Source organism: Oryzias latipes, chromosome 1 (assembly GCF_053564925.1).
Source record: "Oryzias latipes strain Hd-rR chromosome 1, Olatipes_Hd-rR_3.1".
Lineage (NCBI taxonomy): Eukaryota > Metazoa > Chordata > Actinopteri > Beloniformes > Adrianichthyidae > Oryzias > Oryzias latipes.
Genome location: NC_136237.1, coordinates 2,290,554 through 2,307,082, shown reverse-complemented (window position 1 = coordinate 2,307,082; position 16,529 = coordinate 2,290,554). Strand labels below are relative to the sequence as shown.

Sequence of the window (16,529 nt, the reverse complement as noted above, 5' to 3'; positions counted from 1 at the left end):
CATGTTCTTCCATTGAATTAGCGTGCAGCTCCTCTCAGTTGAGTTTCCTGCTAGCAAAGGCTGAAAAAGAGAATAAGGACACAGGAATCATGCATGACTTTAACAAACTTTAATTTTTTTTTTTTTTTTTACCAAATCTTCAACAATTCTGCCTTTGCATTTGACTTGTATCAACACATGATCACTGCAGAACAAACCTTTTTCTTTTTTGTGTTTTCAGGAAGAGAATACGGCAACACGAAATACAAATGGTAACTGGTACAGGGTGGCACATGAGTAAATACACAGCACAACCAGGAAGAGCCGAGAACAAAACAAGACGAGTGGGAGCCAGAAAAATAACAAACAGAACATTTTAGAAAATAATAATAAAATAATAATAATGGCAATAAAATAAAGAAAGCAGTATACAAGAGAAACAACTATACATTTATACACAGTGGCCAGGAGCAGGCACCGGGACAGCAAACAGTCTACACACTACGATCAACAGTAGCTGAAACAAATCAGTGCTGGGGGTGTGGGGGGAGGGGTCTGACTCTGTTGTTGGGGGGGTGGGGTAACATCACATTAAAGAGGCACCTCATCAAATGAGAGCAGCATTGCTGTACGTTTTTACGTTGGAAAAGACTGAAGTGGATGAACAACAGGCTGACACAGAAGCCTTGACTGAGCACGGACAAGCCCCCAAAATCCATCTGTCTTTGGCGGGTGGTGATTCTTGTCTCATTGAGGCGCTTTTCCCACACAGACAGAGACTGTACACAGTTTTTTAAAAAGACAAACTCCCCTCTCAGAAATGTACATCTTCCACACTCCACTGCCTTGAGCATTTTTTTTTCTTTTTGCCACATTTTTTTTCTTAAAATATATAATCCTTTATGAAAATTTATATGATACAGTAATATACAATTTAAGTGCTTCAGGAGTAACGAGAACGTGTGTACCAGCGGAGCAGTTTAAAAATGGGGAGGTTGAGTGTGTCTTTGGTCGAAGCAATGCCCCTGCAATGCCACAACAAACACTGACCCGCCGCTAAGGCAAACAACAACCAACCACTGAAGATGGTGATAACGTCCACAGAGAGGAGGTCATGGGGGTGGGGGGTATAGGCAGGGGGTGTGGTGACACAGTGATGATTGTTAACTAGACCACATCAGAACACACCTGCAGCAGCAGCTCCTTCAGTCTGGACACTGCCCGGCTGCTTCATTTTGTCCCTAATCTCGCCTCTTATTGCGAGCACCCCTCCCACTGCCCGAACCCCTTTTCCCCGCCTCCCTTTTCGCCTCGGCCCTCCCGTTCACCTGAGGCTCCACCTCGTCGGTCTCATCCTCCAGTTCCTTGCTCTCCTCATTGGCCTGGCTGCTGTGGGGGTTGCTGGGCAGAGCCAGGTACGGATGTTGGGGCAGCGCCATGGAGGCGCAGGCCCCGCCCTCCAGCTGACCTCCAGATGCTCCATTGGACAGGGCTCTGTACTTGAGGCGGAGTTTGTGGGGCAGGGCAGTGGCTTTGACCTCTGCCTGGCTCTGGCCGTGCAAACCGGCAGCTTCCTCCATCTTCTGGTGGTAGTTGCTGATGTCAGAGGAGGACGAGGACGGTGACTCGTCATCGGTGGAGCCTTCCTTGTCAGAGCTGCGGGGGTCTCCATCACTGGAGGAGGTGTCTTTAGCGGAGAAGTTTTCTTGATAGAAACCATCAGCTTGTGGCCCCCCCTCATAGGTGAGCACCGGTGGCTCTTCGTCCAGCGTGCTGAGGTAGCCGTTGTGCTGTATGTAGGAGGGTTTGCCCTCCTCGCTGTGGATGAGATTGGGGGCAAAGGGGTTCTGTTGGCTCTCGGGGGGCTGCAGGCCGTTTTCCTGACCCTGGTAGCTGCAGTGATGGAGGTTCTCCTGTGGCTGTTGGCTGCTGTGATAACTTTGTTGCAGCTCATCTGGGGACTCGGCATGACCGTTGGTGTAGTCGTACTGGGGCGAGTCCATAGTCTTTGTCCTTTTAAGCTTCTCTGCAACCTCTGTGATGGTCAAAGAACAGTCTGAGAAGTAGGAAGACGGGGCATGCTGGCTATGCTGAGGGGGTCTGCTCTGCTGCGACTGCTGCTCCTCTGACCGCTGGCTCTCCATGGGGTAACAGCCGCTGCTGGACTGGTACAAGATGACGCTCCTCGGTGCAGACGAGGCCTGGGGAGCAGGACTGGAAGTGTCCATGCGGCACGGCTGCTCGTGTTGCTGGTAGTTCTTTGCAGTTTCAGCCATCTGGTGACCGATAGAGACAAGACCGTTTTGGTAGATCCCATTCTGGCCGCTGTCTTCCAGTCCAGCCATCTCCAAGCCAGAGGGCTCCGTCTTGATGTTGTAGCTGATGGGATCAGGGCTGTCCCTGGAGGAGCCATCAGACATGTCGGACATGGAGCCCAGAGGAGAGTACTTGTGGAGCGCAGCAGGACACTCGCCGCGGCTGGACTGCTCCGTCTCTGAGGAGTCCGAGTTCAGCATGACCTGGGACGCACTGGAGTAGCCGCTGCTGGAGAGGTAGGCGCTACCGTTGGGAGTACCGTTAGCGCTGCTGTTGCTGCCTTCAGCTGCACTGCTGGAGATCTGCTGGCTTTTCTCCATGTAAGAGGCCGCACTGATCAGACCAAAGCGCAGCTTGAGCTGAAGAAGCTCCGTCTTCAGACGAACGTTTTCCTCGTTCAGCGCCAAGACCCGGTTCTCCAACACCATGTCATTGATGCGTCGCTTTTCCCTTGAGCGCTTCGCAGCCTCGTTGTTCTTCCGTCGTTTTTCCCAGTAGGAGGCATCTTTCTTTTCATCGGAAATGAACTCGCGCTTGCGGCGAGAGGTCATGGTGGGTTTGCTGCTTTTGGACTGTCGACCGCCTCGACCTTCAGGGACCGGGGATGAGAGGCCGCTGCTGTAGGGGCTAAAAGTATCAGCTTTTATGGAATTGTTGGTGCTGGCGGCTGGGATGTGCAGACTGAGACTTTCCATGATCTTTCCAGCTGGGGGGCCAGAGGATGACCCTAACAACGACGAGGAGGGAAACTGTGAAACTGTGTAGTTCCTCCGCTTGGTAACTGATTTGGATCTATGTTGCAGGGTCGGCAAAATATTCTGGGTGAGTAGTTTGTGAACCTTGAAGCAAAAGACTCATTGATTTACATTACTTTTCTCTTCAGATCAAAACCTTCAAGTGTCCAGATTAGCCAGAAAGATTAAAAAGAGGTGGAACTCCACAAAAACCTCAGACATTGAAGTTGTCTTTCAGAAACTTGGAAGAGAACAAAGAATGATCTTCTCCAGAAAGTCCTCCAAAGCTCCTGTTGCTATTGGCGTCTTTGCAGATCTGCTTGTCAGACCACTGCCCCGAATCTTGCTGAGCCTTGCGCTGAATCTAGGTCAGCACGTCTGGTTCAGGACTTCTTGACGATCCAACTTGTTTGCCGACTGATAACTGGGTTACTGAAACAATGAGAGAGAGGGGAAGGGAACAAAGGGAGGAAGAAATAGGTCAGCGTAACAGATAATTCACTTCATTCACTTCACACTGTCAATTCAAATCGTGTTAAAAATGTCCGTTAAACCCTCAAAAGTCTGCGCAGATGTGAAGAGGAATGATGTAATGCTGCCACGGACGAATAAAGAGCTGACAGCAGAACCAACTAATGTTGACGCACTGTAACTTTAGCAAGAGCGAGAACCGAAGAGGTACAAATATAATTTGTGCTTGTTGCGGTACTTCTGCCACCACTTCTCACTTACTGAGATAGCCATCACACCGTCTAAAATTACACAACGCCGCAAGCTGCTGGGCTTCCTTGTGCGGTGTCAACATCGGCGCTCAACAGGAAGCCTTTCCTACCCAACAAGTCTTGCGTCACAAATTAAAAACAATGCACCGCGGAGGGATGTTGACGGCGCCTCGCTGTTATGTAACAACCAGATCTGCTCCAGTTTTAAGCCTCTCGCTGCAGTTGATATGTCATTAATACCACATGACTACACAGAGCAGCACAAAGAGCCTTTCACTGGCGCAGAAAGAATCCAGGTCACTGGGCCTGTTGTCACAGTGACAATGATGGTGCTGCTTTCAATTCAGTCAAGAGCAAAAACCGGACCTTCTATCATCAGAGATCGTTGGATTCGGATGAGGAGTCATGAAGGAAAATTCTGGGTGAGCTGATGGGTTTTTCTTAGACGAGGTCAGCCTGACATGAACATCATAGACGTCTGACTGTTCGGACTCTGGATCTGGACTAGAGATCAAGTCAGTAGAGACTAGGGATGCCATAATTCTTTGTCTAAAACCAAACCATCTATTACACCACTAAAGGGTCTTCTCTGAACCCTTTCAGAGTAAGCTATATCCATGTATACGAACATATTTAGCCTTTGGAAGCCTAACGAATGATGTTTTTATGAAATCTGAGGTTATTTTGCAGCTCATTTTTCTGTCCGGAAGTAAGACGACTCGATCTCTGAGGCTCCGCCTTTCTGTCTTTGTGGGTGCCGGCCATTCCATGATGTCACGCATCGGCAGCGTGTCTGCGTTTCACCCACGAAAAACGAACAACCTCTGAACTTTTGGAAAGATGGATGTGCACACTGTGCATAGAAAAAGGAAAGTGTTTAGCCGATCACCGCTAGCCCCGCTTAGCACAAGCCACTTGAAATGTTTCTCTTCGTTACTGTCTTTTCAGCAAATGTAAATTTGCAATTTTTTTTGTTGTTCCAAAAAAAAATACAAATCAAACATGGAACCGAAACAAAGCCGTGACCCAAAAATGGATATTGGAATCGAATCGTGGGGAAAGTGAATCGTTGCGTCCCTAGCAGACCCTGTGTCTGAACCGGTTCTAAATTCTGGTTTAGAGGAAGGGAAGAGCTACATAACCATCCAAAGAACTCCTATGAAGGACCGCGCTACAAAAGATGACGACAATACCTAATGCACAATGAGAACTTTGAAAGACGTAGTTCACCAGCACATCAGTCCTGCGTGCTCACACATGTGAACCCTAAACAAGAGTGGATCCACACTTTGAAGGACAAATACAATTCTAATACTCCACATGTTTACATGTTCTAAATTGTTTTTTTTTGACAAGCTATTCACACATCTCATACTTTCTGCAGCAACGGGACTCGGGGGTGCTAGTCGGATGAGTTAGGACTAACACTGCAATCAAACCTGCTGAGTCCACAGTGCTAAACGCAAAGATGGGGCAGATGGTTACCCGGCTAAATGTGTGGCTTTGATTAAACTCGTCCAGTTTTGAGACGAACGCTAAGCTACAAGTACACCTGACATCAAGACAGTCAGGCAGAGGTCATAGTTTCTGTTGTTTTCTGCTGATTTTACTGCTTTGTCTCACGTCATGTGCACTGAATCGTGACGAAAGGTTCAAACCTCCGCATGTTGCCTTCAGTACCAAACTCATCCATATTCTCCAGACTGCTTGCAGCCGAGAGCCACTTAGCTGATTACATAACTGGTTGTTTTGAGGAGGATTGCCCTGGAATGAACTGGAAACTGCCCTGGTTACAGAGCTGTTTCTCTGGGGTGGGGGCAGAATCCTGCTCCCTTTTTCCAAATGCCTCTTCGCAGCCCCTCCACTGAACACAAAGACGCCTGAACACACACAAAGAAAACAGGACATTTTCCAGCCCCGTTTCCAACCCGGTAACCAAATCTGGATCATTTTCATAACGACACGCAGGGATAGGGCGTGCCAAACAAAGGCAGGCGGGGAGAGGAAGCACGCACACGTCTGCGCTGTCCCACTGACCTAAAAAACCATGCAAAGCTGTAAGCACTCCTCCTGTCTTTGACGGTGCGCCGCCGCCGCAAAATAGGTCAGTGGGACTGCGAGGGAGGGAGCGGCAAAGGAGTATTAGAGTGCACTCTAAAAATAGAGGAACAGAAAGAGGTGTGGGGAAGGGGGGGCAGCGGCGATGGGAGGAATCCAGTTGGTGGACACGAGAGGAATTTCAGCGAATCTGCAGGTTATGAAAGCCCCGTTGATCTCCACGTAACCTTCGTCTGCCGGCGACAGCACATAACAATCCCAGGCAGCCGGGGCAACGGCGTTGACGTCACGCCTCACACCCATCTCTGCAGCCAAATTCACTCACAGGCTCTCTCCCAGGACTGCGTGGGGAGGGGCTGCTGTTGTTGCTCACGGCGTACGTGCTCTGAATTTCTCCTGTTGCCAAAGCCAAGCTTGTGTAAGGCATGCATATTGCATGGCCGCGGACGCCACAGGTCTCTGCCTGCGACTGCCCTGCAATCTGGGCTCCGAGGACCTCTGAGGCCCCGTTTCCCGTCCAGCTGCCTCCCAGCGGACGTGTTTCCCATAAAAAAAAACCATTCACAGCCGATATTGTGGCGGGGGACAAAGGCCCCTGGGCAGCTCCGCAGACACTTGCTGCTGCAGAAAGAATGCTTCACCTCTGACCTCCTGTGAGGCAAGTGTGAGGGAAACCACTTCACATCTTCCATCCTTTAAAAGGTTCCAGGACCGTTTGCCCAGTGGCCTTTTGTCAAACCAAATCACCACACAGGAATCTGGGTCAGCCGGGCTACAGGACAACGTGCCTTCTGACAAGTCCCCGCAGATTCATAGCTTAAACTACAGACGTCTGGGAAGCACACAGCTATTTTTTTAAAAAGCTTTTTTATCTTTTCCTCTTGAGTCTGATTCCCAGCATGGCATTACAAGTTAAACGAGTGGCCACTTAACCCACAGACCTCACGTGTCCCCTTACCCAGATCCAGTTCTGACCTATATTCAGGGGTCTGGTTGGGACCAGAGCAGCAGCAGGACAAACCAGAGCCGTCCCGCCGCTCTGGATGCTCTCTGACCATAAAACTTTCCAACAAAGCAAAATGGAGACTGCATCTGTCTCTTTGGAGACAAAAAAAGAAGCGCTATATCTGGTTCTGCCTTTATCCTTCTCCACGGGTCTGACTGAGGAAGGAGACCAAAATAGCAGCAGCCGCTGCTGTTGCATCACTGCTGAGAGCTTTTCCAAGACAACAGAGATTCACAGCATTTTGACCTCAGACAGAGGAACCAGCAGACAGAAACTTTGGGAATTCATCCCAGCCGTCCTGGAAGGCAGCGCCTGTTCACTGCTCGTCCCTGCTGTGTGTGCGGTGGTTATGTCATCCCGCAAACTCCCACAAAGTCAAGCAGAGGGCTTCACTGAGCACACCTGACGGGTGTAGAACAATTTCGTGAATTTGCTTTCCTTTTAAAGCCAATTTCAAATGAAGCCTGAACAGAATTTATTGCGTAAAATGAATCCTGAACAGAATCTGTTTGCGTAAACCCCCCAAATCTCCCCTGAATGTGAGCAAACGTCTCCATTTAGAATGACTTCCTCTATTTTCAAACCCAAATTTGGACGCACATTCTGGTTTCTGCTATTATTTTGGAAGGAAATTAAATCTCAGCATCTCCGCTGATCCACTGACCTACATGGAGCGGCGGCTCGCGCCACGTGCGGCACCTCGTATAGAGTCCGCGTTGAACACGGCGGATCCACGGCGTGGAAAACTCCACCGTGACCGTCCGTGGAGGAGCACGTCCTCCTCGATTGACACTGGCTCCGCTTGTGTTCGGGATTCGTTTCCCCGAGATAGGAGGGGAAATGCACCGTTAACCGGGAACAATGTGACTGAGTCTGCGTCTCCGTGCGTTACGTGATAACAAAAAGAGCCGCAAAGTCACGCGTGGACAAGGGACGAGTCGGCAGAGCGCTTGGCCATGTGAACAAAAACCGCCCGCGATCGTCGCGTAATCGAGGCTGAAAATGTTTATTTTTTTTTCCTCCTTCTTTGCTGATTTGACGCACGCGGTGAGACGAAAAGAGAAGCTTCAGTTCAAAACATACCTTTCCTGGACCGGGAGGAGGGGGCGAACGGCGTAGGCTTCCCCGACACAAAAGCGGTCTCTGCCCGCGTCTTCCCGCACAGGAAACCTCCCAAAAGGTGGAAACTTTGCGCTTGTCCTGCCGCCTCGGCTGCGGGGTCTCTGCGGTTTGGCTGCTCGCGTGGATCTGCTGCTGCGCGCTCGCGGACACTTTGCTCCAGTTCCTGCGTCTCCGCTGCCACAGATGTGTGTTAGTGGGTCAGCGGTTGCATAACAGCTCCGTGGCTGCCTCGTCACGTTTCTGCGCCCTGTCTGTGCGCACGAGAGCCTCCTTCTCCCTGCGTCCTACATCCGTCTTCCCCGCTGGAGGGGCTCGTTTCACAACCGCCTGACCTTTGGGCCAAATTAGCTCCAATTAATTAATAGTTATGTCATCCCGGAGGGGTCATTTCGTGGCCCAAACGGTTTTCAGCGTGGCAGCAAAGGCTCTGTGTGCGTAAAAGCAACCTTGCCTTTTAGCCAAAGGCAGCAACCACAACAACTGAAACGATCCGTATGGATGGAGCTGTAACTCTTTCAACTGCTGAATTTATTTTCCTTAAAAATAAAAAAAGCTCACAATTGATGGTAAAATAAGCTGTAAATAGAGATTCAATTTTAAATTTATCCACATTGATTTTTTAATAAATCCATATTAAACATTTTTTTCTTTAAACAAATATTTAGCTCCTTCATAACACTTTAAAAGCAAAACTTTTATTTTAGAGAATGCAAAAAATGTTCGCAGCAAACAAAACAAAAAAGGAAAACCTTTTTGGACAATTTAACAAATTTGCTCTGATAATTTATCTTTAAAACTGTTTTTTTTGGCCATGGTTACAATTTATATTTTAGTGAGATACAACCCCAGTTTTTTTTTACAGATTTGTTTTATATTGCACAATAATTTCACAATTACACAATGAACCTAAAACTGGCGCAAATCGTCCATCCAGAAACCATTTTTGTCTTTTTTTACGGCAAAATTTAAGATCAAACTGTTTTTGTTTTAGCCAATGACAAAGATCTGACAGGAGGAGACCAAATGTATAAATCTATAAACCCTTTTTTTCCTGAATCCTTTCTGCTGCACACCGTCTGAACTCATCTCAGCCCATGGCCTCACCCTAATCGCTCCATGTTGACATATAATATTTATATGTTGTTGTTGATGTGTGTGCAGACCCTTCAAATCTGCTTAGGCGCCATCCTGAGCCTGTTTTTCTGAGCTGTGGTCCATACTCCAGTTACATCAGCCCTGCCTCAGACTCACATCCTCCCCCCTGCTTTGTCTGATACCACACACATGCATTGTGTCACACACACACACACACACACATAACATCTCCAGCTCTGGCGTGTTGTGGAAACAGCGGCCTTGAACTTGTGTAGCTCCTCCCTCATCAGCGCGCTGCTGGAACCACCAACCCCCCAACATGTCCACCATTTCTGCAGCTGCCCCTGCATGCAGGCCTTCCCCTAGCAACACGGCTGCGTGTCGGCGCCTGCCTAGCAACCAGAAGGCTCTCGCCGTTTGGATGCTCGGGGTGGACGAGGTGGTCCGGCCGCAGACAAAAGATGATGCCGTGTTGTTGTTTTGGTGGGGAGTGTTGGGAAATGTGGGCCTCCAGCTCTGCACACACACACACACATGCAGGCTCTGCCTTTATTTTTGCAGCTCCTTCCTGAGGGTTTTCAAAATAAAGCGTGAAGCCTCCTGATCCCTGCTTGTCCTACATGAGCAGCATGTGCTGCAGCAGTAAACACGTTGGAGGAGGAGACATTTTTGTTTTTGTTCCCTCAGCAGTGCAGTGAATGAATGAAGCCGTGGAACAGAAGCTCCTGCACGCCCCCTGCTGTCCAGAAGAAAAACCGCCGAAAGACAGAAATTCTTTGTGTTTCTCTTTATGTAATCTAGTATCTTCCTCCATTTTTTTGGCGTTTAACTCCTTCTAAAATTTTTCATCTATTTTAATTTTAACCATTCAACTAATAAAATGTTCAGCTCTTTCATAGTTTTCCAGCTTTTGACTTTTGGTCTTTCAAATCGTTGAACGTTTCAAGATATTCCAGGATTTTTGCCTCCATTGAAATACATGGGGAATCCTTGAAAACCTTTGCTTCTTTCAGCCATTATAACTTCAAAATACTTTTAGCTAGAGGCACCATTCAAACTACAAATTATTCACAAGGCTTTGAACTGATTCTGACTGAGTCTTTCAGATTTTTAAAATATTTTTTAGTTTTTTGAAATGTAAACCTTTAAACTTTGTGGTAATAATCTTTTTTGGGCATTCTGTCTATGGATGCATTTGTGTAACATAATTAAAAATAAAAGTCAAAACCAGAAATGCTTTTTCATTTTCTAAATAAAGCTGCCTTTTTTGACTCAAAATTAAAAAAAAAAAAGCAATCCACCAAAATGCTTTTTCATTTTCTTCTTCAACATTGCTTTTTCTGTCACTTAATTAAAATGATAATGAAAATGCTATTTGACATTTTAATTTAAAAAAGTTCTCTGGTAAATGTGTGGTTAAATTCATTTAGAAATGTCTAATTTGACAATTAAAATGGATTTAAAAAACTGCTTTTTCATTTTCACAATGTAACTGCATCAAATTACTCAAAATTAAAATGAAACGTCACTTCTTTAAAATGCTTTTTTCATTTTCTTCTTTCTGTGACATAATTAAAGTGAAAATGCAAAGAGGGGATTGCATTTTTGTTTTCACATTCACCCTGCAAAAACGGTAGCAAAACTCAATACCAGTGAGCATTTCCAGGGGGGAGGCGGGGTGATGACGTCAGTGCTCACTGTTCTTCTGCGCACTTTGCCCACCCGGCAGTGTTGCCAAATTGGGTGGTTTTGGTTCTAAATTTGCAGGTAAACATGGCTTTAGGGGAGCAGTCAAAATTTAGGTGATTTTAGGGTCGGTCTGGCAGTTCTTATTTTCTCATGAAAATATATTACCGGACTGTGTGGCTGTTGGAGTTCTGCGAAACTTCTGTGTACTGGAGCTCCGTGAACGCACCAGGCCGAGTGTGGGAGGAGCTACCAGCTAATGTTTTTAGCCGGATCGCTACATGGAATGGTGTCTCTGTCACTCACTATCTCACTTACAATGCATGGAAGACACATAAATTACTGAGAGATCATGTTTATTTGTTTTGAAGAGTTCTACATGGTAATCATGTTTCTGTGTTCGACTTCATCCCAGAGATTCTCTGCTTCAGCTTCCAGGCATGACGGCCGCTGAAGGCTGCAGTTTTCCATCTCTCTCTCTGACCGAGTCTGAAAGTTTGCTGTCCTACGTTAACCCGAGAGGGAAAAAAATAAAACCAGATTTATTATTATTGTCTTGATGAAAATAAAAACATAAGATTGAGGAGAAGGGTTTAGGATCAGGCTAATACGTGTCAACAACAACATTAAGCTTCTGATGCATTTAAACTCCGTACTGCAGGCATACAGTCCCTGACAAAAGTCTTGTCGCTTATCCATTTTGTAGAAATGAAAGCGTATAACCTCACTTTTACTGAATCCATTGGTTTTAGAAATGTCTCAGATGAAAGCTAAAACCCTCCCAAATTATGTTCAATATACTAAAATAAAATTGCTTCACTGAAGAAAGATTGATCATTTAATGAACACAGAAAGGTCACATTTTCGCAAGACAAAAGTTTTGTCGCCTTGTCATATGATGCACCCAATTCTAGATTACAGCCTCACCTGTGATCAATTACTGATCAATCAATTAGTGGGTGTGTATAAAAAGAACCCCAGCACACCAGGCCTTCACATCAACTGCAACCTGACCTCTGACAACATGCCTGAGATTCACCCTGAGACCAAAGCGTTGATTATCAAGAGGCTGAAGACCAGATCCACTGCTGAGGTGGCTGACACCTTCAATGTGTCTCAGCGTCAAGTACAAAGGATTTGAAGAGACTGGAGATGTTGACAAGCCCAGGTCCGGCAGACCCCGCAAGACAACTGCTCGAGAGGACCTTTTGTTGGTCCAAAAATCCAAGGCCAGCCCCTTTTCCACTGCAGCAGAACTACACCAGGCCTGGTCACCTCAAGTCCCTGTGTCAACCAGAACAGTTTGTAGAATTTTGTCTCAAAATGGCCTCCATGGTCCAATCAGTGCCCAGAAACCAGCACTAAACAAAAGGCAATTGAAAAAACGTGTGGCATTTGCCAAGGCCCACAGCCTGCTAAAAGGATGGACGCTGGAAAAGTGGCAGAAGGTGGATTTCTCAGATGAGTCTTCAGTTGAATTACATCACAGCCGCCGCAAATATTGCAGGAGACCAACTGGAGCCCGAATGGACCCAAGATTCACCCAGACAACAGTTAAGTTTGGTGGCGGAAAAATCATGGTCTGGGGTTACATCCAGTATGGGGGTGTGCGAAACATTTGCAGGGTGGAAGGCAATATCAATAGCCTAAAATATCAAGAAGTATTAGCTACCTCTTCCATTCCCAACCATAAAAGGGGTCAAATTCTGCAGCAGGACGGTGCTCCATGGCATACTTCCATCTCTACATCAAAGTTCCTCAAGGCGAAGAAGATGAAGGTGCTCCAGGACTGGCCAGCCCAGTCACCAGACATGAACATCATTGAGCATGTCTGGGGTAGAATGAAAGAGGAAACATGGAAGACCAAACCAAAGAATCTTGATGAACTCTGGGAGGCATGGAAGACTGCTTTCTTTGCTTTTCCTGATGACTTCATCCATAAATTGTATGAATCATTGTCAAACTGCATGGATGCTGTCCTTCAAGCTCATGGAAGTCATACAAGATATTAAATATGGATCTCACAGTAGCACTACTTAATTCATTGATGTTATGCAACATATTTTCGTTTTTGAAGTAAATTATTTGTTAAATTTTCACATTACTCTCTGTAGGCGACAAAACTTTTGTCTTGCCAAAATGTGACCTTTCTGTGTTCATTAAATGATCAATCTTTCTTCAGTGAAGCAATTTTATTTTAGTATATTGAAGATAATTTGGGAGGGTTTTAGCTTTCATGAGACATTTCTAAAACCAATGGATTCATTAAAAGTGAGGTTAAACGCTTTTGTTTCTACAAAATGGATAAGCGACAAGACTTTTGTCAGGGACTGTAATGCCACAATGTGCATCATGGCTGTAAATATGTTGGAAAAACTTCAGCCTTTATTTTGTCTGGACACGATTGAAAACATAAAATTACATGACTGCACAGTTTCTCAGGACTGCCCGAAGTGGCACTTCCGCCTTCAAAAGCTGCCTCAAAGCTACTCTTCTGCTTAGAGACTCAGTTCTGCCGGAGACACAGTCAGACTGATGTTTGAATCGTCCTCCGAGGCGTTGTACGTTACAAAGCAACCTTCCCTTCACTTCACACAAACACGAAGACTGTGGCTGCACTGATCAGACATGCTTTGCTCGCACAGAGCAGGTAGCCACACCGAGTGAGCACTGACGTCATCGCCCCGCCTCCCCCTGGAAATACTCACTGTTATTGCTACCGTTTTTGCGGGGTGAATGTGAAAACGAAAATGCATTCCCCTCTTTGCATTTTCACTTTAATTATGTCACAGAGTGAGCGATGTTAAAGAAGAAAATGAAAAAGCATTTTAAAGAACTGATTTTTAATTTTGAGTCATTTGATGCAGATACATTGTGAAAATGAAAAAGCATTTCTGTGAATCCATTAAAATTCCTCAAATTAGACATTTCTAAATGAATTCTGCTACACATTTACCAGAGAAGTTTTTGAAAATGAAATGTCAAATACCATTTCCATTATCATTTTAATTAAGTGACAGAATAAGCAGTGTTTAAGAAGAAAATGAAAAAGCGGTTTGCTTTTTCATTTAAATTGTGAGTCAAAAATACAGCTTCATTCTGAAAATGAAAAAGGATTTCTGGTTTTGACTTTTTTTTTTTTAATTATGCTCCAGAAAAACTTCCCTAAAGTTAAAGATGAGGTCAGAGGATTTGATTATGAACAGTAACAATGTTGGAAACGTCCAGTCATGATGTGGGCGGAGCTTTGGGATCCTCTGCTGTTTTATCATGGTCCAATTCCGTCATGAAATAGGTTGTGCCGTTAATGGATTCCACTCCTGCATCCTTCACTTCAGCAGAGGACAATCATCTTCCACAGCAGCTGCTTCCAAAACTAAAAATAACCCTCTTTTTTTTGTTTTTTTGTTGCTGCTGACGTGATGGATGACTCATGCAGAGCCCACTTTTTCCCCGCCTCCCTGACGTTGTCCCTCTGTCCCCTTGGCCTGTCTTAGCTCGGTAAAGAGGCAGAGCGCTAGTGCAGATTTAAATTCAAGGGAGAGACGCACTGAGCTGTGACTGAACGCTGCATGTTTTCATGAAACATCGGCCACATCAGGGGTTTAAGAGGGGGCTGGGAAAGGTTGACGTCCGGCTCCAAAAGCTTCAGTTTCATCAGAAGATCAACATTTTGGTGACAGAAGCGACCAAGCAGAGGCTGAATCGCTGCCAGCAGCCACATGTGCTCTTCTCCTGAAAAAGTCAGAGCTCTGTCTGTGACCCAAAGGGACTGGTCAGCAGCTGCAGGGCGTGCTCCTTCCTCTCCTCAGGAACATTCAATGTTCTGACCACTTTTAGCCCCGAAAGAAGGTCTTCTTGCTTCCGGATACACTCGATTTGCTGCTACAGTAGCTGCGGTTTTATGTGCAAAATATCTTTGATCGGATTAGAATTTAACTGTGTTCATGGATCCAGAAAAACGGTTACTCAGATTATAGCAAACGTTTCCAAACTCCACACTTTCAGTCAGAATAAATCATTGCGACACGTGCAGAACTCTCTAAGACCGGAAATGACCGTAGAAGAAGAAACATTGAGTTATGTTGTAAACAAGCAAAGCTGCATTATAGAGCGAGATTATTATTAAGTGCTTGTTCACTCATATTTTTTTTAATCAGTGCTTTTTTTCTTGGCTGCACAGAGCTGGAAGAACAACAACATTTAGCCGTGGATGCAGTTCAAATCCATGCGGTCGATGCTGCAATCTGCATCTCTGCTGCATGTAAACATGTGGGAACAACATCAGCCTTTATTCTGAAATAACATGAATTCACAGGATTGTTTCCACGGTTTCTCAGGACTGTGCAGCATTTCTCCATTCAATAGCCGCCTCGGTTAGCTCACATCCGTCCCAGAGCTGCTCCTCTGCTAGGAGACCCGGTTCTCCTGAGTCCAGCAGCTCGCTCACGCAGAGTGGCCGGACGGACGGCGGTCAAAAGCCGAAGCCACACGTCTCTGCTCTGATCAGAGACACGCTTCACACGGGTGGATCCGTCGACCGGTCCTGTTAGCGCTCTAAAGTCTCCTCCAGAGCGTCACATCGTCCATGCATGATGTAAACCAGAGCAGCAGTGACCCACGATCGGAGTAAACTGTTTACATGCACCACCATCGGATCATCAACCCGCCTATCTCCATTGGAAAGTAATTTGGATCCGAATGAGTCAGATCGGGGCAGAGTTTTCTGAACGGCGTGTTTACATCAAGCATTTTTGTTCCGATCTGGCGTTTATTCTGATTACTTTTGTCCATGGCAACGCAGCCATTCAGAATGACCAGAATCTGATTTGATCCTAGTGAGTGAGCCTGCTGTCTCCTTTTGTGCGTCCCTCATACGAGTTAAGAAAGGAGTGAAGCTAAAAGGATCTTAGATCACGTTAGAGGGGCAGATGTGGACTTCATGGCTGACCAGTCGCTCTGTGGTTCTTTGCAGAAAGGTTCAAACCCCCACAGGATGCTTTCAGGAGGACTTTGCACGCTCCCTGCTAGCATCTGTGGGTTTGCTCTGCATGCAGGAACCTGGGCCAAACATCATTTTTATTTACAGCATGATGTTCTACAGAAACTGCACAAATATCTTTAAAATGACCAGAAAGAATTTCATTGGTCCTGATGAAAGATGTGGTGCACAAACACATTCAGGCAGTCGCAACATCAGACTTGAATGAATGAATGAACCTTTATTTAAACAGCACTTTACAGTAAAAGAAAGTTTAACACTGGAAAAAAACCCAGAAGAAACTAGTTTCGGATGAGGTAATTCCCACAGGGCAGCGTTGAGTTACCGCCACACTGTACGCTGAGGAGAGCGTGACGTCTGTCAGTCTGGGTGTGAGCTTTGAGAGCTCAAATGCTGAGAGAGGAGCTACTGGAGCGGAGACAAAAAGTGGATCTGAGAGTTTTGACCCCCTTCCAGAGCTGCTGGGGAGCACCGCTGTCGTCCTCCCTGAAAGTCTGACACTCCATGCATCCACTCCACACTGTGTCCACTCCACTCTGTCCTCCAGCGAGGTTTTTGGTCCCACCATGGCTCCAGGTGGACTGTTGTTTCTGCTGCCTGAAGGTGGAAATGTCTCTCCTGCACCTCTGGAGTTTTTTATTTTATGTGTGAGGGAGCTTCTTCAAAGCCTTTCCTCCTTAAACTCTGACTCTCATTGAGCATCCGGACATCTGGTGTGTGATGCGTGACCGTGCATGTGTGATGCATGACCCCCTGAGTTCTCCTGCTTGTTGAAATGGCGGCTCGTCCCAAGGAAGGCGTGGCACGCC

General features: G+C 46.3%; 1 protein-coding gene across 2 annotated transcripts; it reads right to left on the bottom strand.

Annotated features, from left to right (window-relative positions):
* Positions 1-94: 94 nt before the first annotated feature.
* Positions 95-9,663, bottom strand: nfil3-5 (nuclear factor, interleukin 3 regulated, member 5). Of its 2 annotated transcripts, none has more exons than XM_004066312.5 (2): positions 7,899-9,663; positions 95-3,461 (listed from the first exon to the last, which is right to left on the bottom strand). In XM_004066312.5, the coding sequence occupies exon 2, from the start codon at positions 2,988-2,990 to the stop codon at positions 1,221-1,223; it is 1,770 nt and encodes a 589-aa protein (XP_004066360.1). In that variant the 5' UTR covers positions 2,991-3,461; positions 7,899-9,663; the 3' UTR covers positions 95-1,220. The 2 variants fall into 2 exon arrangements, with proteins under 2 accessions (XP_004066360.1, XP_020561962.1); XM_020706303.3 differs by lacking the exon at positions 7,899-9,663 and adding an exon at positions 7,480-7,809.
* Positions 9,664-16,529: the final 6,866 nt, after the last annotated feature.